Source organism: Arvicola amphibius, chromosome 17 (genome assembly GCF_903992535.2).
Source record: "Arvicola amphibius chromosome 17, mArvAmp1.2, whole genome shotgun sequence".
Taxonomy (NCBI): Eukaryota; Metazoa; Chordata; class Mammalia; order Rodentia; family Cricetidae; genus Arvicola; species Arvicola amphibius.
The window spans coordinates 32,880,156-32,904,291 of NC_052063.2; the positions used below are offsets into that span (position 1 = coordinate 32,880,156).

At 48.0% G+C, this 24,136-nt stretch overlaps 1 protein-coding gene across 2 annotated transcripts in view; it reads left to right on the forward strand.

The window, feature by feature from the left end:
• Positions 1-24,136, forward strand: part of Kif5a (kinesin family member 5A) — a 37,479-nt gene that overhangs the window by 5,952 nt on the left and 7,391 nt on the right. The window contains exons 2-16 of one of the 2 annotated variants that reach the window (XM_038314766.1): positions 11,546-11,633; positions 11,725-11,798; positions 12,192-12,296; positions 12,927-12,975; positions 13,663-13,718; positions 13,920-14,007; positions 14,250-14,374; positions 16,772-16,876; positions 17,025-17,173; positions 17,290-17,438; positions 18,283-18,458; positions 20,548-20,616; positions 21,470-21,676; positions 21,956-22,102; positions 23,602-23,790. In XM_038314766.1, coding sequence (XP_038170694.1) covers positions 11,546-11,633; positions 11,725-11,798; positions 12,192-12,296; positions 12,927-12,975; positions 13,663-13,718; positions 13,920-14,007; positions 14,250-14,374; positions 16,772-16,876; positions 17,025-17,173; positions 17,290-17,438; positions 18,283-18,458; positions 20,548-20,616; positions 21,470-21,676; positions 21,956-22,102; positions 23,602-23,790 — 1,776 coding nt within the window. The remainder of the gene's footprint in view (positions 1-11,545; positions 11,634-11,724; positions 11,799-12,191; positions 12,297-12,926; positions 12,976-13,662; positions 13,719-13,919; positions 14,008-14,249; positions 14,375-16,771; positions 16,877-17,024; positions 17,174-17,289; positions 17,439-18,282; positions 18,459-20,547; positions 20,617-21,469; positions 21,677-21,955; positions 22,103-23,601; positions 23,791-24,136) is intronic. The other variant, XM_038314767.1, reaches the window with a different exon arrangement.

Here is a 24,136-nt window from a genome sequence, read left to right on the forward strand (position 1 = left end):
TTCAACAAACATAAAAAGTAGCTTGTGTTCCAGAGATTCTCTTTGGAGGTTGGGATTTGGACGGGACATTGTTCTTGGGGAATTCTAGATCAGGGTAGTGATAAGCAACTGGAGTGGCCCGGGCAGAGACAACAGTGGCCATCAGAAGTGGGATTTTCTAGCAGCGGCATGGTTGCCATGGTTCTATTTATAGCTCTTGGAAAATTGGAGGCCGGAAGGACTGTGAGTCCCAGGATAGCTTGCGCTACCTAGCAAGGTCCTGTCAGAAATGAACAAGGGGCTTTTACCAGCCCTGTGCTAATTTCCTTACTTTTCAATAAAGATCTCTTATTCCACACTGCAGGGTGTGGTGTGGTGCCCACTCTAATCCCAGCACTTAGGAGACAGAGCTCTGTGGGTTCCAGGAAAGTCAGAGCTACACAGTGAAACCCTGCCTCAGAACAAAATAAAAAACAAAACAAAACCCCACAACATACAAACAAAACAAAACGAAAATGATATGTAGCTCAATTGACCTCAAACTCTTGGTGATCCCCCTGCCTTGGTTGCCTAAATTCTGAGATTACAGATGTGTACCACCACGGGTAACTGATGAAAATCTTATGATAAGCACTTAGAAGATGCATTCAGGAAGATTGACAGTTTCAGGCTATGTGGAGCTACTGGGCTACATACAAAACGGAAAACCCCCAAACAACAAAAAAGAGCTAGAAATTGGAATTGTCTTGGAGTTGTGGACCCAGACAAGAATTAGGAAGTAATGAAATAATAACATCTGTCATGGCTCATCACAGAATGGTAAAAGCCCCCATTTCTTAGCTCCTGATTATTTTTTACCCTCACAGACACAAGAGCCCCACCCATCTTCCCTCTGTACCCCGTTGCTTCTTTCCAGCCTAGGCTCCCAGGCACCCCTTAGCTTCAGCACTTGGAGAGCGCCCTCCATTTTATACATTCGGTGCTTTCTGGAATCAACCACTGGGGATGTTTTGAACCGAGTGGGTGTAGATTTGAGTGTGTTGGTACCCGTGTTCCCCCGGGGAGAAGGGAAGATGGGAGGGGCTAGGCTGGCTGTAGAGTTATATTTAACGCCCTTTAGCTGGGTGCCTGGCTCTAGGCAGCATGGCTAGATGAGATCGTTGGTGAAAAACATTGGTCTGAGATAGACATGCGTTGATTCTGTTTCTGGCCACTGGGTAGAAGAAACATGGATGTGCATTACAGTTAAAGAATTAAAGTAGAGCCAGGCAGTGGTGGCGCACGCCTTTAATCCCAGCACTCGGGAGACAGAGGCAGGCAGATCTCTGAGTTCGAGGCCAGCCTGATCTACAAGAGCTAGTTCCAGGACAGGCTCTAGAAACTACAGGGAAACCCTGTCTCGAAAAACCAAAAATAAATAAATAAATAAATAAACAAATAACATCGGAAACTATATAATTGTAAATCTAATACATTTTAACTGTTAGCAAAGTTACAAAGAAGAGCACACAGAAGGTGCCAAAAATCAATCTTATTTTACCATTCTAAAAAAAGAATAGTTACTTAATGTTTGTTTCTATTTTTGCTGTTGTTGTTCTCTGGTTTATTTCTCATTTTGTTTGTTTTGTTTTGTTTTTTTGTTTTTTGTTTTTGTTTTTTGTTTTCCCCAAGACAGGGTTTCTCTGTAGCTTTGGGGCCTGTCACTTGGTTTTAGGGTTTTGTTTAACCTTTAAGTTCTTTAAAAACATTTAAGTTACAGTTTTAACTTTATTCTCTCTCTCTTTCTCTCTCTCTCTCTCTCTCTCTCTCTCTCTCTCTCTCTCTCTCTGTGTGTGTGTGTATAGGCATGTGTTGTGTGCCACAGCACCCAGGAGGTCAGGAATCAGTTGTAGAGGGTGGTGGTGGCACATGCCTTTAAGCCCAGCACTCAGGAGGCAGAAGCGCGTGGGTACATAGTGACTGTCTCAAAAACTACAAACAGGGCTGGAGAGATGGCTCAGAGGTTAAGAGCACTGATTGTTCTTCCAAAGGTCCTGAGTTCAATTCCCAGCAACCACATGGTGGCTCACAACCATCTGTAATGAAATCTGGTGCCCTCTTCTGACCTGCAGGCATACATGCAGACAGAATACTGTAAACAAAATAAATAAATCTAAACCAAACAAAAAAACTACAAACAATAGGGCCCCTAGCAGTATGACCAAGATCTATTACTGGGGCATGAATGTTGGAGCCCAATCCCTGTGGTGGGATGCCATGCTCAGCCTTAACACAGGAGGGAGGGGCTTGGTCCTGCCCCAAATTAATGTGCCAGACTTTGTTGACTCCCCATGGGAGCCCTTACCCATTAAGGGGAGTGGATGGGGGTAGCCTGGAGGAGAGGTAAAGGGGGGTTGGGGAAGGGGTGAGAGGGAGAACTGTGGTTGGAATGTAAAATGAAGAAAAAAAATAAAAACAACAAAAACATTAGATTTTTTTGGTTTTAAAAAGGGGTCTTTTTAGCCAGGTGATGGTGGTGCAACATGCCTGTAGTCCCAGCACTCGGGATGCAGAGGCAGGCAGATCTCTGTGAGTTTGAGGCCAGCCTGGTCTATAGAGTGAGTTCTAGGACAGACAGGGCTATACAAAGAAACCCTGTCTTCAAAACCAAAACCAAACCAAACAAAAAAAAAAACCCTCTTATTTTGGAAGAAACTTTTGTTGTTGTTGTTGTTCAAACATGGTCTTACTATGTATCCACCTGCCTCTGCCTCCTGAGTGCTGGGCTTAAAGGCATGTGCCACCACCGCCCTGTACAACTACAGAAGTTTTAAGTCAATAAAAAAACAGCAACAACAAAAACCAGACCTTAAAACCAGTGTTGCATGGTAGCTCCCACCTGCTACCCCAGCCCTGTGGAGATTGAGCTGAAGGCTTGCCATGAATGCTGGTTAGCCTGGGTTACAGCCTGCAACCCCAGCCCTCTGGAGACAAGAGCCAGGGGGCTTGCCATGACTGTTGGTTAGCCTGGGCTACAGTGCAAAGTCCTGTACCCCTCAAACCATCAAATGAAATAAAACCCATATTGACCGAGGATAACTATTAGTATGGTTTTCTATGCAAGATCTATATACACATACAGCCACATACTGCATATTCCATATTTATATACATGTATATTTATAGAAATAGAACCATTCTTTTTTTTTCCTTTCCTTTTTGGTTTTTTGAGACAGGATTTCTCTGTGTAATAGCCCTGGCTGTTCTGGAACTCACTTTGTAGACCAGGCTGGCCTCAAACTCACAAGATCCACCTGTCTCTGCCTCCTGAGTGCTGGGATTAAAGACGTGCGCCACCACCGCCCTACTGACTCATTCTTTTATAGTCTTTTTTTTTTTGCACTGGTGTTTTTATTTTACACTGCACACACACTCGTTTTTTATTCTTTTGGTTTAGCCGTATTTGTGTTTACTTTCTCTTGTCACTACACGTTCTTCTGTAATATCATCTTGTAGACAAATGTTTTGGGGGGCGGCCTACAGAAAAACAACATGGAAATGACGTATTAACTACGAAAGCTTGGCCTATAGCATCGGCTTGTTCCTAATGAGCTCTTGTAACTTAAATAAACCCATTTCTATTAATCTAAGTTTTATCCCGTGGCCTTTTACCTTTCTTTGATTCCGTATGTCTGACTCCTTCCGTGTCTTGTTGATGTCTCCTCTGTACCCCTACTTCCTCTTTCTGCCTGGAAGTTCTGCCTATACCTCCTGCCTAGCTACTGGCCTTTCAGCTCTTTATTTAACCAATCACAGTGTTATATCTTCACACCACGTACAAATATCCCTCAACATCATCTATACTTTTATATTTTTAGTTTTATTAGTAACTCTTCCATTTCTGGTTCTTTTATTTCCTCCTCCTCCTCTAGAGATGGTCTCATATAGCCTATGCTGACCTTGAACTTATTGTGTAGCTCTTATTAGCCTTGAATGGGCATCCTCCTGCCTCCACCTCACCAGTGCTGGGGTTCCAAGTGTGCACCACCATGCTGGCTTCCATGTTTGTTTCCTTTCTATCTGTCTGTCTTTTTGTTGTTGTTGCTTTTTTTTTTTTTTCCAAGACAGGGTTTCTCTGTGTATCCCTGGCTGTCCTTGAACTCTCTCTGTAGACCAGGCTGGCCTTGAACTCACAGAGTTCTGCCAGCCTCTGCCTCCCCAGTACTAGGATCAAAGCATGTGCCGCCATGCCTGGCCCATATCTGTTTTCTAAAGCTGTTCTATCCATATACTCCTGCCCTCCACAAGGCTTAGTTTTTGTTACTGTACAAAAGGCACACACCCCCACCTTTTGTCTTTCCTACTTTCTCCTCCCCTCTCCCATCCCCAGAGAACTGTACTCGGTGCTCAGGGAATGACCAGGAGGCCGGAGGCCTTTGTCCCACACCTTATCCATAAGCTGAGCCCCAGCTCACACACTATTTGGTAGAATTCAGCTTGGGGTAGGAGCCGGGTGTACTGTGCCAGCTTTGATTCCATTGTTAGGAATGGAGCAAGAGAGCAGTTGCCTCCGAGGGACCACAGCAGATGCTGTCTGGCCAAAAAAGATAGCAGGACCAAACTCACACTCAACACTCATGGGGGTTGGAGATATAAAAGCCTGAGACAGCCTGATGACCACTCAGGAGCATGCTACCAAGGCGGTGAGCTCAGTCTGCAATGATGCTCCTTCTTCACTGTGTCTCCCACACACCGAGTACACATCATACCCACTGTGGCCATGAGCATTGTCAGGAGGTGTACTACCTTCAGGACTCAAGTGGACTTCATGGTCATGAGCGGGGAGGGTACCGACTGTACATTGCAGCTCACACACCAGGTGCTCTGAGTGACACTCCGTCCATAGTCCCTGGTACACAGCCCACATACGAGCTCATCTGTCATTTATCTTTTAAAAAATGCGATCTCATAGACTGTGTGTGTGTGTGTGCTGCATTGCTTGGGACTTGAACGCAGGGCCTACTAGGTATGCACTCTACCACCGCGCTGTGTCCCTATCCCCCATGGTTAGACATCATTTTTATTTTCTGAGACAGGGTTCCTCTGTGTAACAGCCCTGGAACTTGCTCTGTAGACCAGGCTGGTCTCAAACTCACAGAGATCGGCCTGCCTCTGCCTCCCAAATGGTGGGATCAAAGACGTGCGCCACCCCTGCTTGGAGATAGGTATCATTTTTATTTTTTCAGTTGATCAATCTTGGACATGGCAATGTATGGACACCAACCTCCTTTTTGTTTGTTCTGTGTTTTTTCTAGACAGGGTCTCACTATGTATCTCTGGCTATCGTGGAACTCACTCTGTAGACCATGCTGGCCTTGAACTCACAGAAACCCTCCTGCCTCTGCCTCTCTGGGGCTGGGGTCAAAGGCATACCCCACTGTACCTGGCTCAACATCTCTTGTTTTAATGGAGTTGTAACCTCCTCTTTTTCTTCTTTGATAAAGTTGCATGCATTTATTTGTGTGTGTGTTTGTGTGTGTGTGTGTGTATGTGTGTATGTGTGTGTGGTTGGCATGACACGGCACACGTGTGGAGGTCAGAGGACAAGTTGTGGGAGTCGGTTCTCTCCTTCCACCAGGTGAGTCCTGGGGTCAGACTTAGGTCACGTGTGGCAGTTAGAAGTCTCACCTGCCGAGACATTTTGCCAGTTATTCCTTTTCCCTGTCCCCTCCTCGCCTTGTCCTCTATTTTCCTTCTTTCTGTGCTGAGGATTAATGGGGGTCAGAGCCTTGTGTGTGCCAAACACACACTCTGAGCCACAGTATAACTTGTCAGTGCTCGGTGTTTGACTTTCTTCTGTGTTTTTCTTGAAGACACACCACTGAAGTGAACTTTTAAAATATCAATCTTTAATCACTTTGATACGTGTTTTGCGAACTGCATTCCTAGCACCGGAATCTTGGTATAGAATATAAATATTTAAACACTTAATGGAATAGAATGACTTGCTAAAATCAGTTTATCACACCCCACTAAGGACTTCCTTCCTCAGCTCTCTTCCTCTGTGAATTCTGTTTCCTGGCTTTACTCTTTTTAAGTGTAACTTACTATTTTGGTGATAGGATCAGACCCAGGGCCTTGCCCGAGCTTCAGCAGGGTTCGGCTGCAGGCCCCACCCAACTGCTTGGGCATTGGGTGTATTGATTTGGAGAGCCCAAATAAATATTTCTAGCTAATTTTAACCAAATGACAGATTTAATTTAAAATATTATTTTTGGTTCGGAGTCTTTGACTTTGAAGTCGTTATGCAGCTGAGGATAACCTTGAGTTTCTGATCCTCCTGCATCTACCTCCCTAGTGCTAGGATTATAGGCATGAGCTCCCACAGCTAGTTTATTCCATGCTGGCGATCAAATCCAGGGCTTTGAACATGGTTGGCAATCATTCTACCAACTTACATTTCCAGACATTTTTAAAAATTAATTTTATTGTTATTATTTTTTTAACATGTATGGGTGTTTTGTTTACATGTATGTCTGTGTGCTGTGTGCATGCCTGGTGTCAGCTACCATATGGGTGCTGGGAATTGAACCCAGCAGTGAGTGATACCACTGAACCATGCCTCCAGCCCCAAAGAATATGTGTGTGTGTGTGTGTATGTATATGTGTGTATATAAATATATATGTATATCCATATATATTTATTTTTTGAAACATGATCTTACTATTTAGCCTTGACTGGCCTAGAAACTCACTATATAGACAAGGCTAGCCTCAAACTTCCAGAGATCCTGCTACTTCTGCCGGGATTAAGGTATGAACTACCATGTCTAGCCTGTAGTTTTTTTTTTTGGTTTGTTTTAAGATTTTTAAGTTCTGCCTGCAAATATGCCTGTGGCCAGAAGAGGGCACCAGATCTCATTATAGATGTTTCTGAGCCACAATGTGATTGCTGGGAATTGAACTCAGAACCTCTGGAAGAGCAGCCAGTGCTCTTAACCGCTGAGCCATCTCTCCAGCCCCAGTCTGTAGTTTTTAATATCTAAAACTAGAAATGCTTCTCCTTGGTGCAAAGATATATAAGGAAAAGGATATACTATTGTGTCAGGCAGTGGTGGTGCATACCTTTACTCCCAGCACTCAGGAGGCAGAGGCAGGCAGATCTCTGTGAGTTTAAGGCCAGCCTGGTCTACACAGTGAGTTCCAGGAAAGCTAGGGCTACACTGAGAAACATTGTCTTGAAAAACAAAACAAACAAAAAAGAGATATTATTGTGTCATCATTGAAAGTAATTTATAATTTTTCTTGAGACCGTCATAGATGTATACAATTCAACTCAACATAATCACACCTATCCCCCATTCCCCTCCTCCACTCTCCTGTTTGTCCCCAGATGAGTCCTGCACATCTTTTTGTTGGTGGTGTGGTGAGTTCAGTTAGTCCTGGCCCCGTGGCGCATGGGAAAACCTGCCAGTGGGAGAGCCTCTTAAAAGACACCGATTCTCCCTTCTCCAGCGGCGACCCACTGCAAGCAACTGCGCAACTGCTCAGTAAAGGCTGGGTCTGGAGCGCAGCTGCTCGGTAAAGGCTGGGTCTGGAGCGCAACTGCTCGGTAAAGGCTGGGTCTGGAGCTCCTCCCCACCTGTGCTGGCGTGCCTGGCTAGAGCTCCTATGGGTCTGGTGGTGGCAACTAAAGCTGTGTGGGTTCCCGAGCGGCACATGTTGTGTCCAGAAAACTGCACTGCACCGCGCTTCTCCCCGTCCTTCAGCCTGTACACCTGTCTCCTCATCCTCGAGGTTCCCTGAGACTGGAATGTGTGTGTGCGTGTGTGTGTGCATGCATGTGTGTATGTGTGTGCGTGCGTGTGTGTGCATGTGTGTGTGCGTGTGTGTGCACATGTGTGCGTGTGCGTGTGTGTGTGTGTGTATGTGATAAAAATGTCCCATTTAGGGCTGGGATGTGTGGGGCAGGAGCTGATAAATACATCCCATTTAGGGATGAGCATCCAGTTCCCTTTTCTTAGTACTTTGACCGATTACGCACCTGTGCATTGACTGATGCCCACTGCACAAAGACTCTCTGGCCAATGTTGGCCGCAGCCCAGGTCTATAGGTGTAGATGGAACAGGCGGGGCTGCGTCCTGCCACCCGGCTAGCTTTACACCCGAAATAATTACACGGACACTGTATTCATTTAAACACTGCTTGACCCATTAGTTTCAGCCTCTTATTAACTCATTCTCACATCTTGCTTTAACGCATATTTAGTAATCTGTGTAGCACCACGAGGTGGTCGCTTACCAGGAGAGATCTTAACCTGCGTCTGTCTGGGAGAGGAGAGGCGTGGCGACTGCCTGAAGCGTCTGCCTCACTCCCAGCATCCTGTTCTGTCTACTCCACCCACCTATGTTCTGACCTATTGGGCCAAGCAGTTTCTTTATTAATTAACCAATGAAAGTCCTCCATCATATAGGGACGAATATAAGTATTTAGAATGCAGCTGAAAACACATCCATTGAGCGAAATAATGATAGTAGGTTTCACCCGAGGGCAGTGGTTCTCAGCTTTCCTAACGCTGCAACCCTTTATTACAGTTCCTCACATTGTGGTGGCCCCCAACCAGAAAATTTTTCATTACTACTTCGTAATTGTAATTTTGCTGTTATGAACCATAATGTAAATATCCAATCCAAAGGGATCTCGACACACAGGTCAGGGGTCTCATCGTGTAGCTCTGGCTGTCCTGGAACTCGCTCTGTAAACCAGGCTGGTCTTGAATTCACAGAGGTCCACCAGCCTCTGTCTCCTGAGTGCTGGGTTAGCAATGAACTTTTAACTAGGAGGATTTCAGCATCAGGTGTGAATCCAGCCCTGTGGCGTGGGCCTCAACCAGAAAGTACTTGGTGACAGTTGTGTGCCCGATGTACCAGTGGGCACATGTTACCCGGCAGATCGGAACTGTAACATAGAGGTTCAATACACTGACATGTTTTCTCCCCCAGAAACCCACAGGAAGCCTTTTAGCAGGAAAACAAGCTACCAGGGAGGAAGTTTCCTGGTGGGTTGGGGTTGATTTCTCTATGTCCTGTAATCAAAGTACGTGGCATCTTCAGCTATAGGGTATGTAGCTATGAGACATTAAAACATATTAAATGAAACACTTTTACATTGAATAATATGGAGCTGGAGTGATGGTTCAGTGGTTAAGAGCTTACATTGCCTTGCAGAGGTCTCGAGCTCTGTCCCCAGCACCTATGACTGACAGCTCAAAAGCCCCTAACTCCAGCTCAAGGGACCTGACACCTTCTTCTGGACACTTTGAGCACATGCACCTCATGTGCACATACATACATACGCACGTAATTAACAAAATAAACAAGTCTTTCTATTTTTATTTTATTTTTGAGACAAGGTTTCTTGGGTAGTCCCTAGCTGTCCTGGAATTCATGCTGTAGAATTTAGAAATCCTCCTGCCACTGCCTCCCTAGTGCTGATATTACAGGTGTGTGCCACCATGCCTGACTAAAATAAATCTTTTTTTTTTAAAGAACATAATCAAGGCTATATTTTGTAATCCCAACACTTGAGAGGCAGAGGCAGAGTTGCTGCCAACTCAAGGTCAGCCTGGGCTACATCATGAGTTATAGGTCAGCTTGGGCTACATCATGAGTGGCAGGCCAACCTGGGCTACATCATGAGTTACAGGCCAACCTGGGCTATATCGCGAGTTGCAGGCCAACCTGGTCTACATCGTGAGTTACAGGCCAACCAGAACTTCACAGTGAGACTCTGTCTCAAAAATAAACATCAAAAAGCCAAAATAACAAATAAACGCGAGCACTAATGACAAAGTGTAAAGAATAAAATGTGTCTCCCCCGTTTCTCTTTCCAAAGTAACACGATTTGCACGTGCTGAACTGGAGAGCGTGCTTACAACTGTCTGTCTGACTCTAGCTGAGCTGCCTTCCGTTTGGGGAACGTGGTGGGGCTTTTGCTAATTTGTTAAAGTTCATCTCCCAAACTCTGCCACGGGTGGACCTAGGGGCTCACATTTCAGATGGACACATGTAGACTCTAATAAAACAATTTAACAGATAAGACTGATTGGCAGGGAGGCACAGCTGGAGAACCTGTCACTGATGGCAACAGAGAGAAGACCCTAGATATGATTAGAAATTATTTTTGATTGAGGCTGGAGAGATGGCTCAGCAGTTAAGAGCACTGACTGCTCTTCCAGAGGTCCTGAGTTCAATTCCCAGCACCCACATGATGACTCACAACCATCTGTAATGAGATCTGGTGCCCTCTTCTGGCCTGCAGGTATACATGTAGACAGAACACTGTATACATAATAAATAAATCTTAAAAAAAAAAAAGGAGAGGTCTGGAGAGATGGCTCAGAGGTTAAGAGCACTGACTGCTCTTCCAGAGGTCCTGAGTTCAATTCCCAGCAACCACATGGTGGCTCATAACCATCTGTAATGAGATCTGGTGCCCTCTTCTGGCACACATGGAAGGAATGTTGTATACATAATAAATAAATAAATCTTTTTTTTTAAAAAAAGAATCTCTTTTAAAAATAAAAGAAAGAAAGCTTAGCTCTCTGAATTATGTACGGTCTGCAGCACGTGACCTAGACTGGCCAGTACTTGTGGGTCTCTTCATACCTGCTCCAGTTTGTCTGCTCTCAGTCCTGTGCGCGTCATGGTAGACAAGTGCTCTCACGAGCCATGCTCCTTAAAGGGGCATCCCCATTTCTGATTTTATATATTTCTTTCGAAATGAGGGAACTGTGCCTGTAACTGCACAGAGGCCCTCTACGCGTGTTTCCTCACACCCCAGAGAACAGTCTACACCTGTGTAAACCAATTTTGCATCTTTAAAAGAAAAAGTTTATGAGCCAAGGCTGTTACAAAAAGAAACCCTGTCTTGAAAAAGAAAAAAAAAAGCTCATGGATGAGTGTTTTTGCATGTATGTGAGTGTTTTATGCGTATGTGCGTATATTGCATGTATGTGAGTATTTTATACGTATTTGAAGTGTATTGCATGTATGTGAGTGTTTTATACATATGTGAGTGTATTGCACGTGCCTGGTGCTGGGAGAGGCCAGGAGAGACCACCAGATCCAAGGAACAGCGTTAAGGACTCTTGTGAGCCGCTGTGTGGCTGCAGGGACTTGAACTCAGGTCGTCTGCAAGAGCAGTATATGCTCCTGGCTGCTGAGCCATCTCTCCAGTCCCCTTCTTAGTGTATCTTGAAGTTCTATAACAGACATACAGCCCTGCAGAGAAAGATATTTTTAAACTTTGAGGTTCTTTTCACTGATAATAATTCCTCATTCTCCATTTTTCCCAGGAAGGTGTTTGGGGTTAGCGGAGTGCTAGCATCTCACATCCAGATGAGGACCCCCTTACACTTGCTCCTCAGTGATGAGAGCACACAGCACCCCTCCCGCTGTCAGATGTGAACCGCTTCTCCCGCCAGGGGCTCCAGAGTGGGACGCCCTCTGCAGGCTGATGGAAAGGTCCGCGGGGCCCCTCTTCCATCTCGCACTCCCTGCTGATGTCTGTTTTCTTTCCCCTCCAGGGAAAGCCGTATGTCTTTGACCGTGTATTCCCCCCAAACACGACTCAGGAGCAAGTTTATCATGCATGTGCCATGCAGATCGTCAAAGGTAAGAGACCTGTCTCCTGAATGTATTTTCCCATGCTCGCCACCCCTTTCCCTTACACACACCAGATTTCTTTCCCTGCCTTCTCTTCCAGACGTCCTTGCTGGCTACAATGGCACAATTTTTGCTTATGGACAGACATCCTCAGGGAAAACACATACCATGGAGGTGAGAGTTCTGACTTGGGGCTTGAGGGATGCTAGGGAGGCTCACAGAAGATCAAAGAGTCACTATGATTGGGGACTCGAGGGGGGGGCTGAGTCGGAGGCAGAGGGTCTGGAGGATGAAATGAGCAGTGTGGTAGGAAGGTTTAGAGGAACCCCTGTAGGCATCCACTTTCCCTCCCTCTTGTGACCCCAGTTGTCCTCCTTTGATCCAGAGAAGCACCAGCAATGGAAGTCCAAAGGCTGCTCAGTTATCAGCTTCCATTCGAAGGCAGCCATGGCGGTGACCATCTCCTAACTGAGGGTGCTCTTCACGTCCCTCTTTACCTCCGTGTCCCCTGCCCACCTTGGCCTTGTCTTGTCCTGAGCCTTACTCTGCTATGCCTTGACTCCCCAGGGCAAGCTGCACGACCCTCAGATGATGGGAATCATTCCTCGGATTGCTCGAGACATCTTCAACCACATCTACTCAATGGATGAGAACTTGGAGTTCCACATCAAGGTGATCAGCACACGGCTCCTGGGGACCCAGAGATGGAAAAGCCTAGAATGAACCAGCTAAAGCGTTGCTCCCCACTCTGGTCATCTCAACTTCTCCCCGAGATGTCGCCTCCTGCACTTTCCCAGCCACTGCCCTCCTTGAGACAGTCACGTTGGTTGGGATTCCTGTGTCAGATTTAAGATCACCCCCTCTCAGCCGGGCGGTGGTGGCGCATGCCTTTAATCCCAGCACTCGGGAGGCAGAGGCAGGCGGATCTCTGTGAGTTCGAGGCCAGCCTGGTCTACAAGAGCTAGTTCAAAAACAGGCTCTAAAACTACAGAGAAACCCTGTCTCGAAAAACCAAAAAAAGGAAAAAAAAAAAAAAAAAAAAAAAGATCACCCCCTCTCAGGGCTCAGAGGTTAAGAGCACTGGTTACTCTTCCAGAGGACCCAGGTTCAATTCCCAGCGCATACCTGGTGACTCACAACCCTCTCTAACTCCAGTACCCGGGGATCTAATGGGCTCTTCTCACACCATGCATGCATATGATGTACAGACATGCAGACAGACAAAACACTCATACGCATTAAAAATAAAATTAAAACAACAACAATAGAACATCTCACATCACCCACTTTCTTCCCGACCAGGTTTCTTACTTTGAGATTTACCTGGATAAGATCCGAGACCTTTTGGATGGTGAGTACTTGGGCTCAGTGGGTAAAGGCTTGTGAGGAGCCTGAGGACAGAGAGACCGCCTTTATTTGGAGTTTGGTCGTGGTTGGGCATCCAGGACTATATATCTCTTCACACCAGAGGCCTAAGCTCTGCTCCTCCACAGGTTTTCAGTCAGGGATGGGAATGCTTGCCTGGAACCCTAGCTACTCAGAGGCTAAAGCAGGATTGTGATTTTTTTTTTGAGCCCTCCCCCTTGGCAGCTTAGCGAGATTGTGTCTCAAAAGGAAAAAAAATGAAATGGAGTGGATGGGGGTGAGTAGTGGAGCCTACCTAGCAAGAGTGAGGCCTTACTTCAAACCCTAATTAATAGAACAAAAACAGAGACAGGAGGAGGAAGGGGGGATATAGGGCAGGAGGTAAAACGCTTTCCTAGCGTGAGGGAGTTTGTGTTCAGTCCCCTTACTACAGAAGAATAACAATTCCTCAAAGCCTGGGAGAGTCAAGAGTGAGCTTAAGGCTCAGCCCTTACAAATATGGAGCAAGAAAAGAGCCGCAGTCCCGTGAGGAGGGGAGGAATTGTGCCTTCCTGTGAACGTGGCCTTTGGGTTCCCCCCCACCACCACCACCGTGAAGTCTTCCTGCCTGCAGGGTGACTAGGGGTGGGTCCAGGTGTGCTGGCCTCACTCACCCTGCTCTGTCTTGATTCAGTGACCAAGACAAACCTGTCTGTGCACGAAGACAAAAACCGGGTGCCGTTTGTCAAGGTGAGAGCAGGCTGGGCTCTTGCCTATGCCACTGGGGCGTCAAGTGCCTGTGTGAGGGAGGACGGGTTGGCGACCCAGATGGTGGATGAGCGAGAGGTGCCAAAGGGGGCTTGGAAGTCTCCTGACAGGTCATTTGGGTGGTATTCGGGCCGCTTAATCTGAAGATCAAAACGTATGGTCCCTGCTATTTTCCTCCAACAGGGTTGTACCGAACGCTTTGTGTCCAGCCCAGAGGAGATTTTGGATGTGATCGATGAAGGGAAGTCGAACCGCCACGTGGCCGTCACCAGTGAGTGGGGAGATAAAGAGCTCTTGGGTCTGGAGGTCTTCTGGCTTCTCTTCTGTGCCCACCGGGGGCAATGGGGGCAATAGGGGCAAGCAAGTGGGGGGGGGATGACGCAGCAGGGATGGTCCTAGGGGCCCTTTCTCTCTTGGGGGTGTGTGTGGGGTGGCAGCCCGCGGGCACGTAGCCGAGGGCTGCAGCGCCGCAGGGGTTGGTGGGTAGAGGACCTTGCTTCCCTGCTCCCGCAGATATGAATGAGCACAGCTCTCGGAGCCACAGCATCTTCCTCATCAACATCAAGCAGGAGAACATAGAGACCGAGCAGAAGCTCAGCGGGAAGCTGTACCTTGTGGACCTGGCCGGGAGCGAGAAGGTTGGGGATTTGGGGAACGGGGAGAGGGGGCTGAAAAGGAATCCTTGGGGGAAGGTTTGCCTTTTTAAAAATTAGAGACCCAGTAGTGGTCTTTAATCCCAGCACTTGGGAGTCATGGGCAGGTGGATCTCTGTGAGTTCAAGGCCAGCCTGGTCTACGGGATGAGTTCCAGGACAGCCAGGACTACACAAAGAAAGCCTGTCTCAAAAAGCCAGAAAACAACAAAAACAAAGCAAAACAAACAAACAATAAAAAACAAAAATTAAAATTGAAAGAAAAGCACATTTGGCCGTTAGTGGTGGTGATATTCCTTTCCTACCAGCACAACATGGGAGGAACAGGCAGATGGTACGTCCCTCCCCACCCCCTACCCATCCCAGTGCAGTAATAAGCAAATATTTTACTACTAAAATAATTCCCAGGGAAGCGGCTCCATAGGTGCAGCACTTGATGTGCAAGCCAGGGACCTGAGCTCAGATCTCCGTAAGTCACATAAGGCCAGGCAGGTGACTCAGGTCTGCAATTCTAGGCTCCTGCAGTTAGAGGGAGCTGCTGTGCGCAGAGGGAGCTGCTGTGTGCAGTGTGAGCAGCAAAGGGGCCCAGCCTTAAAGTGACGACCAATACCTGAGGTTATCCTCTGACCACACACATTTTGTGACATACGCCTGACCACACACATACCGTGACATACACCTGACCACACACATGCCGTGACATACACCTGACCACACACATGCCGTGACATACACCTGACCACACACATGCCATGACATACACCTGACCACACACATTCCGTGACATACACCTGACCACACACATGCTGTGACATACACCTGACCACACACATTCCATGACATGCACCTGGGGTTGTCCACTGACCACACACATGCCATGACATACACCTAACCACACACATTCCGTGACATACACCTGACTACACACATGCTGTGACATACACCTGAAGTTGTCCTCTGACCACACACATGCCATGATATACACCTGAGGTTGTCCTCTGAATGCACACATGCTGTGACATACACCTGGTCACATGCATATTGTGACATACACCTGATCACACATGTGCCGTGACATACACCTGAGTTTGCCCTCTGACCATACACATGCCATGACATGCTTATGCTTTCCTTTACCATCACACATCATACCATAGACATACATGTACACACATACACAGAGGCACACACACATTTATAATCCAGGGCTGGGAACATCTTTGGTAGAGTGCCATCTTAGCAGGTACAAAACCTCGCATTTGATGTCTCTCTAGCAGTGTAAAGCAGGGCGTACTGCTGCATGTCTGTTATCCCAGCACTTGAGAGATGGCCGTAGGAGGATCGGACGTTCAAGTTCATCATTAACAGCATAGGAGTCTGACTAGCCTGGACGAGTCACCTTGACTCAAGCAAAACAAAACATGAGGCTGGGGAATTGCTAAGGTGCTCGCTTTGCCAGCAGAAGGACCCAAGTTCAGTCTCCAGCAGCAATGTAAAAATCTGAGCATGGTGGTGCATGCCTGTAGTTCCAGCACCGGGGAGGTGGAGACAGGCAGGTCCTGGGACATGCTGGCCAGCTAGCATAGCTTAACCGGAACATTCCCTGTCCCATCAAGAGACCTTGACTCAAAAAAAAGCAAGGTGTGGGGGCTGGAGAGATAGCTCAGAGGTTAAGAGCACTGACTACTCTTCCAGAGGTCCTGAGTTCAATTTCCAGCAACCACATGGTGGCTCACAGCCATCTGTAATGAGATCTGGTGCCCTCTTCTGGCTTGCAGGCATACATGGAAGGAATGTTGTATACATGATAAATAAATAAATCTTTAAAAAAAAGCAAGGTGACAATTTCTGAAGAGCAACACCCAAGTTGACCTCTGGCCTTTGCACATCTGTGCACCTGCAAAACACAGAACAATCCTGAGTCAGGCGTGGTGGTCACATCTGTAACCCTGCAGTCAGCTGGAACAAGATGAACATGAATACAAAGCCAGCCCAGGTTACATAGTGAGGCTCGCAGCCCTCGCTTCCAAACAATCCAGTTAGTTTAGTTTCCTCTCAAGACCCTTCACTGTCGATACTGCCACATTCTAGAACGTTTTTATCACCTAAAGGTTCCTTCCCATTTTCCCTACCCACCCTTCCCCTGCAAACCACTGGTTTTGAATATCTCACATAAATGATAGTTTATAACCTATCTATACTATTATGGTTGGGCGTCTGCAAGAGAGTTCACGGGAATGCAGGAAGGGTCTTCCTGATCCTGGCTGAGCATCCCTCTTCATCCTCTTCTCCACTTCTTCCCTCTTTTTTGGGCTTGGCCCTTCCAAGTGGCAACAGTGTTTGCGGCTCTTCCCGACATGCTTGTCCTGTAACTCCCTGACAGGTCAGCAAGACCGGAGCAGAAGGGGCTGTGCTGGATGAGGCGAAGAATATCAACAAGTCTCTGTCGGCCCTGGGAAACGTGATCTCTGCCCTGGCTGAGGGCACTGTAAGTGTTCCCTAGGTCACCGTCACCCCTCACCCTCTTCTCCATCTCATGCCCCAGTCCCTGGCTGTTCAGTCCCCAGCGAGAATCGCTATCCTCTGTTACCCTGCTGAAATAGTGTTTCTCATTCGCGGTCTGTCTCCTGCTCTAGAAAAGCTATGTGCCGTACCGTGACAGCAAAATGACGCGGATTCTTCAGGACTCCCTGGGAGGAAATTGTAGGACCACCATGTTCATCTGCTGCTCACCGTCCAGCTACAATGATGCGGAGACAAAGTCTACCCTGATGTTTGGGCAGCGGTCAGTGTCGGGGTCCCCAGAGGGGTCCCAGGTCGTATCCCTTGCCACCCCCACCCCATCACCAGAGACCAATGTGAGTCTCATCTTTCATCTTTGCTTCTTTTCTCTTCACTCAGGGCAAAGACGATTAAGAATACTGCCTCAGTGAATCTGGAGCTGACGGCTGAGCAATGGAAGAAGAAATATGAGAAGGAGAAGGAGAAGACCAAGGCCCAGAAGGAGACCATTGCTAAGCTGGAGGCTGAGCTGAGTCGGTGGCGCAATGGTTAGAGAGGGTCCCCCATGGGAGTAGAGGCAGCGGTGGTGCAATGGTTAGAGAGGGATCCCCATGGGAGTAAGAGGCAGAGGTGGCGCAATGGTTAGAGAGGGTCCCCATGGGAGTAAGAGGCAGCCAGTGGGGCAATGGTTAGAGATGGTCCCCCATGGGAGTAGAGGCAGTGGTGGTGCAACGGTTAGAGAGGGTCCTCCTGCACCCACCCCACCCATGAGAGTAAGATGTGTGGCTTAGGGCCAGCCTAGTCTGGGAGTATTTAGGGCTGGCAACAATCTCTAGGAAGCAAGGCTGTGTTTCTGGAAGTGCAGGGGAACAGTTGTGAAGAAACTGATTACCTACCAAGATCCTGCCTGGAGATCCTGGCTCTAAGGAGTTGGGGAGAATGGATTTAAGCATGCCGCTATCTCTTCTCCACCTGTAGCCACTTTTCTCAGTGCTGTGTGACATGACACCTAGCAGAAGCAACTTAAGGGTGAGAGGGGCTACTCTGGCTCACAGTCTGAGGGTGCAGGAGCCTGAGGTGGCTGCCCACGTGGCACCTGCAGTCAGGAAACAGATGAGAGCTGGTGTTCCGCTTGTGTCTTCCTTTTCAGTCTCGACACTAATCTGGAATAGTGCTACCCACATTTAAGGTGGACCTGCCTGGTGCTGCCCACATTTAAGGTGGACCTGCCCGTGCTGGCCACTTTTAAGGTGGACCTGCCCACTTGAACTAACTCAGTATGGAAACACCTTCATAGACATCCAAAGCTTTGTCTCATAGGTGATGCTGGATGCTGTTAAGTTGATAATATTAGTTATCACACTATCTTTTCTTTCCTTCTGTCCCTGCCAGGAGAGAATGTGCCTGAGACTGAGCGCCTGGCTGGGGAGGACTCAGCTCTGGGAGCCGAGCTCTGTGAGGAGACTCCTGTGAATGACAACTCATCCATCGTGGTCCGCATCGCACCAGAGGAGAGGCAGAAGTATGAGGAAGAGATCCGCCGCCTCTACAAGCAGCTTGACGACAAGGTGCAGGCAGTAGGGCGGGGTGATGAAAGCTAGCTTGTGGCGCAGGACTCAGCGGCAGGAGCGGTGCTTGCTGCCAAGCCCGACGACCTAAAGGAGAGAACCGACTCCCACAAGTTGTTTTCTAGCCTCACATGAGCATCGGGGCACACACATGCGCACACCACACAAATACAAGCATGCTGTAATTAAAAAAAAAAACATTGCTTTGTGCTGCCATTATGATATGGAAAATAAGTTTTGGAAGTAGAAGAGACTGGTCAACTCTCATCTAGAGATAACACTGCTGACATCTTTTTTTTTTTTTTTTTTTTTTGTTTTGGTTTTTCGAGACAGGGTTTCTCTGTGGCGTTGGAGCCTGTCCTGGAACTAGCTCTTGTAGACCAGGCTGGTCTCGAACTCACAGAGATCCGCCTGCCTCTACCTCCCGAGTGCTGGGATTAAAGGCGTGCACCACCACCGCCCGGCCCACTGCTGACATCTTACTGTTCTTTGTGCATTGTGTAACTGAAGTGTACAGGGGAGGTCATTTGCATCTTATTTTCCTTTCTTATAGATAGTCTCATATTTTAGGTGAAGCCCAAACTCTTGGTTCTCCTGGTTCTGCCTCCTAGGTGCTGGGGTGCTGGGGTTACCATCCTGACCAGCTCGGGTTTTCTTAGTTAGCATTACATCACATAGTTTTTTTTTTTTTTTTTTTTTCCGAGACAGGGTTTCTCTGTAGCTTTGGAGCCTGTCCTGGAACTAGCTCTTGTAGACCAGGCTGGTCTCGAACTCACAGAGATCCGCCTGCCTCTGCCTCCCGAGTGCTGGGATTAAAGGCGTGCGCCACCACCGCCCGGCTTTACATCACATAGTTTTAACAATTCTTCATAACAATATATGTTTAGGGCTAAGGATATAGCTTAGTTGGTAGGGTGCCTGCCTGGCATACTCAAAGAAAGCCCTAAATTCAATCCTCAGCACCATATAATGCCAGGCATGGTGGCACAAGCCTGTAATCCCAGCACACGGTGGAGGCAGCATATCAGAACATCGAGGTCACCCTCAGCCCCGTAGGAAGTTTGAGGCCAGCCTGGTAACTGTCTGAGAAAGTTTCTTTTAAATAGATGTCTGAGAATTCATTTATCAATATGTATTTGGTTGTTATGGATAAACATTTGCTTTTGAGTCTGGAGAGATGGCTCAGCAGTTAAGAGCACTGCCTGCTCTTCCAGAGGACCCGGGTTTGATTCCCAGCACCCACATGGCAGCTCACAACTGTCTGTGACTCATGTTTTAGGAGATCTGATGTCCTCTTCTTGCATTGCAGGCACCAGGCATATGTGTGGTACACAGACACAGGCAGACATAACACACACACACACACAATAAAGTAAAAATAATTATTTAAAAAGTAAACACTGTACACATACATATATACATATACATATATATATATATATATATATATATATATATATAGAGAGAGAGAGAGAGAGAGAGAGAGAGATTGCTTTTGAACCAGGTGTGGTGTTCCCACCTATAATCCCAGCACCACAAGACTGAGGCAGGAAGATAGGAAGATTGGGAATTTGAGTCCAACATAGTTCTATAATTCTAGGCCAGCCTGGACTACATGGTAAGACCCTGTCTCAATACACACATGCACAGAGGTCCTGGTCAAGGTGGCACATGCCTATAATCCCAACACCTGTTAGGTTGAGACAGGGATCAGAGTTTGAGGCCATTTGTAGCTACATAGACCTGCAGATTTCAAGACCAGCCTTAGGTACATGAGAACCTGTCTCAAGAAGTACCCCAATTTTGAATTTGATTTTTTTTTGAATTTTGAATTATGCTTTTAAATGATGTGGCCAGACTGGAGTGCTAACATGAGAGTTCTAGACTAAGGGCGTGGGCATGGAGACTTTTGCTGGGTACTGCCATTGTCCCAAAGGAATTTTAAAGCGAAGTTCTGCCTTCCTTTTGGTATGCAAGCTTCCCAACTCAAAGCAGCACTCTGATTTTTCCGATTTTTCTGTGATCTCGCGTCTTCCTCTGGTCCCGGCACTGTAAAATGGCACTCACCATCCCCTCTCACCTCTGACAGGACGATGAGATCAACCAGCAGAGCCAGCTCATTGAGAAGCTGAAGCAGCAGATGCTGGACCAGGAAGAGGTAACAGCTGGAGTGAGGGGCTGAGGGTGTGGATGCTCAGTTGGCAGAGTGTGGGCATAGCAGGCATGAAGCTGGGCAGTTGATCCCCAGCGCAGAGTAAACCAGATGTGGTAGCACACAAGGCTTCGCCTTTATCCCTGCAAACCAAAAATGGCTTCTTTAACCCAGCGTGGGAGGGGCCGAGGATGTGGATGTTCAGTTGGCAGAGTGTGGGCATAGCAGGCATGAAGCTGGGCGGTTGATCCCCAGCACAGAGTAAACCAGATGTGGTAGCACACACCTGTAATCTGCTGAGCGCCAATAATGGGGATAGAAGTTCAAGGTCATTCTTAGCTACAAAGACTTGGATACCTGAAACTTTATCAAAAAAAAAAAAAAAGTGGGTGGCATTCTACTTATTGACTAGTGACCCATGAAAATCATTACAGTCTGGAAACTTAGGAGGTCAAATTAGGAAGATCAGAGTTCAAGGCTAACATAGGCATTGGTAGTGCACGCATTTGATCCAAACACTTAGGAGACAGAGACAGGTGGATCTCTGAATTCGAGTCCAGTCTGGTCTACATAGTGAGTTTCGGGACAGCCAGACTACACAGAGAAACCCTGTCTCAAAAAACAAACAAAGTAACTAAAAAGAGTTCAAGCCTAGTTGTTGCTACATAGTAGCCAGCCAGGTTATTCTTACCATCCAGACGATGGCATCCACGTGCTTTTCCATTTTGGTTAATGAAGCCTGATTTGTGCTTCAAGTGTGTGCCAGGCGAGTGTTGGAATTCAGCTCTCATAGACCTAGGGGCTCAAGAGGCAATCCCTGACAGAGTGTGTTCTCACACGCTCTGCCTCTTCCTCAAAGCTGCTGGTGTCTACTCGGGGAGACAATGAGAAGGTCCAGCGGGAGCTGAGCCACCTGCAGTCAGAGAACGATGCTGCTAAGGATGAGGTGAAGGAAGTCCTGCAGGCCCTGGAGGAACTGGCAGTCAACTACGACCAGAAGTCGCAGGAGGTGGAAGAGAAGAGCCAGCAGAACCAGCTGCTGGTGGATGAGCTGTCCCAGAAGGTGGTAAGTGGCTGGCAAGTAGCCCGAGGGCGCCCTAACCTGGGAACACCTCTGCTTCCCGCCATCGTGCGGTGCGGCTTCTCCTGCACAGGTGTCCAGTGTGCTGACGCCCTCCCCTGCCCTGCCTCTGCAATTTGCCCTTCTCTCTTCCAGAGGCTTCTGCAGGGTCTGTATTCTCTCCATAGAAGCCCTCAGAGTCTTACATGATATGAGAGGCTCTGCTGAAGCTGGGAAGGGGAGCAGGAGGATGGCAATGGTAGTGACCTTAGGGGCTGTCCCTAGGCCACCATGCTGTCCCTGGAGTCTGAGCTACAGCGGCTCCAGGAGGTCAGTGGACACCAGCGGAAACGGATCGCTGAGGTGCTCAATGGGCTGATGAAGGACCTGAGCGAGTTCAGTGTCATCGTGGGCAACGGTGAGATTAAGCTGGTAAGTCGGGAGAGAAAGCAGTGCTCAGGGCACTCTTGCTCTGTGCTCTAGGCACTGGAGAGAGAGGCATGGTGGGACAGCCCATCCTTCTGGGGTATTAAGGAAAGTGGGTCAAAGAGCCTTGAAACATCTCCTTCCCAGAGCCAAATGTGCTGTCACACACCTGTAATCCCAGCAGGGAAAACAAGAATTCTAGGGCAGCCTGGGCAAGCTATGTTAACAAAAGGGGGGGGGGGGGACGACTGTGCCTCAGATTAGATACAGAAGTACAGAGAATTATAGAGCATCTGAGAAGACACATTCTGAAGGGTTCACACACAGACTACACAGAGAGATTTCTGTAGCAAGATTTAGGTGGAGGATGACATCTGTAAGAAAATGACCTATTGGAGGCCGGGCGATGATGGTGCAACACGCCTTTAATCCCAGCACTCAGAGGCAGAGGCAGGCGGATCTCTGGGAGTTCGAGGCCAGCCTGGTCTACATAGCGAGTTCCAGGACAGCAATGGCTACACACAGAAACTCTGTCTCGAAAAACAAACAAAAACCCAAAACAAAGAAAAAGAAAAAAAACTATCTATTTGGGGTTATCCACAAAAGAAAGTCCAGCTGGGAGTAGGGCGTGCAGCTGTAATGCCAGTCCTCAGGAGGCTGAGACAGGCAAAGCACACAATCCCAGGGGTTTGGAGCTGGCATGGGCAATGTAGCAAACCAGAGAAGACCGGTTGATGTTTAAGGCGAAGGGAAGACTATCTGGATCCAGCATCTGAATGTCAGCACAGACTGCGAAGTGAAGCATTAGTTACTAGGAGCCAAGTCTTAGGGCCACAATGGCTGTGATAAAACACTGTGATCAAAAGCCATGGGGGCGGGAGGGGAGGGTCTGTCTGGCTTACACATTCCAAGTCACAGTCCACTGAGGAAAGCCAAGACAGGGCAGCAAACCCGGAGGCAGGAGCTGATGCAGAGGCCACCGAAGAGCCCTGCTTTACTGGCTGCCTAGCCAGCTTGTAGCACCCACAACCACCAGCCCAGAGATGGCCCCACCCACAATGGGCTGGGCCCTCTCCCATCAATCACTAATTAAGAAAATGCCTTACGGGCTTGCCTACAGCTGGATTTTATGGAGGCATTTCTTTTTTTTTTTTTTTGGTTTTTCGAGACAGGGTTTCCCTGTAGTTTCTAGAGCCTGTCCTGGAACTAGCTCTTGTAGACCAGGCTGGCCTCGAATTCAGAGATCCGCCTGCCTCTGCCTCCCGAGTGCTGGGATTAAAGGCGTGCGCCACCACCGCCCGGCGGAGGCATTTCTTTTCAATCAAGGTTCCCTCCTCCCAGCTGACTCTAGCTTGTGACAAGCCAGCACGGGCTGCCAAAAAGGACTCAGGAACCGGGGCTTCCTTGAGTACCCGCAAAGGCGCGTGATTCAGGCGGAGGGTGAAGGATGTAGATGCACCCTTTCTGCCTCAGAAGCAGCTCTTCCCCCTTCTGCCCACCCTCAGCCAGTGGAGATCAGCGGGGCCATCGAAGAGGAGTTCACCGTGGCCCGACTCTACATCAGCAAAATCAAATCGGAGGTCAAGTCTGTAGTGAAGCGGTGTCGGCAGCTGGAGAACCTGCAGGTGGAATGTCACCGCAAGATGGAGGTGACTGGCAGGGAGCTGTCATCCTGCCAGCTGCTCATCTCACAGGTGAGCGTCTGAGGATGAGCGCCCAAGAGTGAGAGAGGCTATTCTGTGGTGTAGAAAAGCTCCTGGCCCGAAGTCGGTTCTCTGAGTTCAAGGGCAGCCGGGTCTACAGAGCGAGTGCCAGGACAGCCAGAGCTACACAGAGAAACCGTGTCTCGAAAAGACAAAAAACCAAACCAAAATGAAAACCTCCCAACACCCACCTTGACGTCAGTGTCTTGGGTCAGTGGGGATCAAGGACTGACTATCTGGGGTGCTGGTGGGGAGGATCCAGACCAAAGAGGTGAAACTCAGGGGGTACTGTCCTTTGACCCGATTATCTGAAGGAAGAGTTTCCATAGGAATGGCC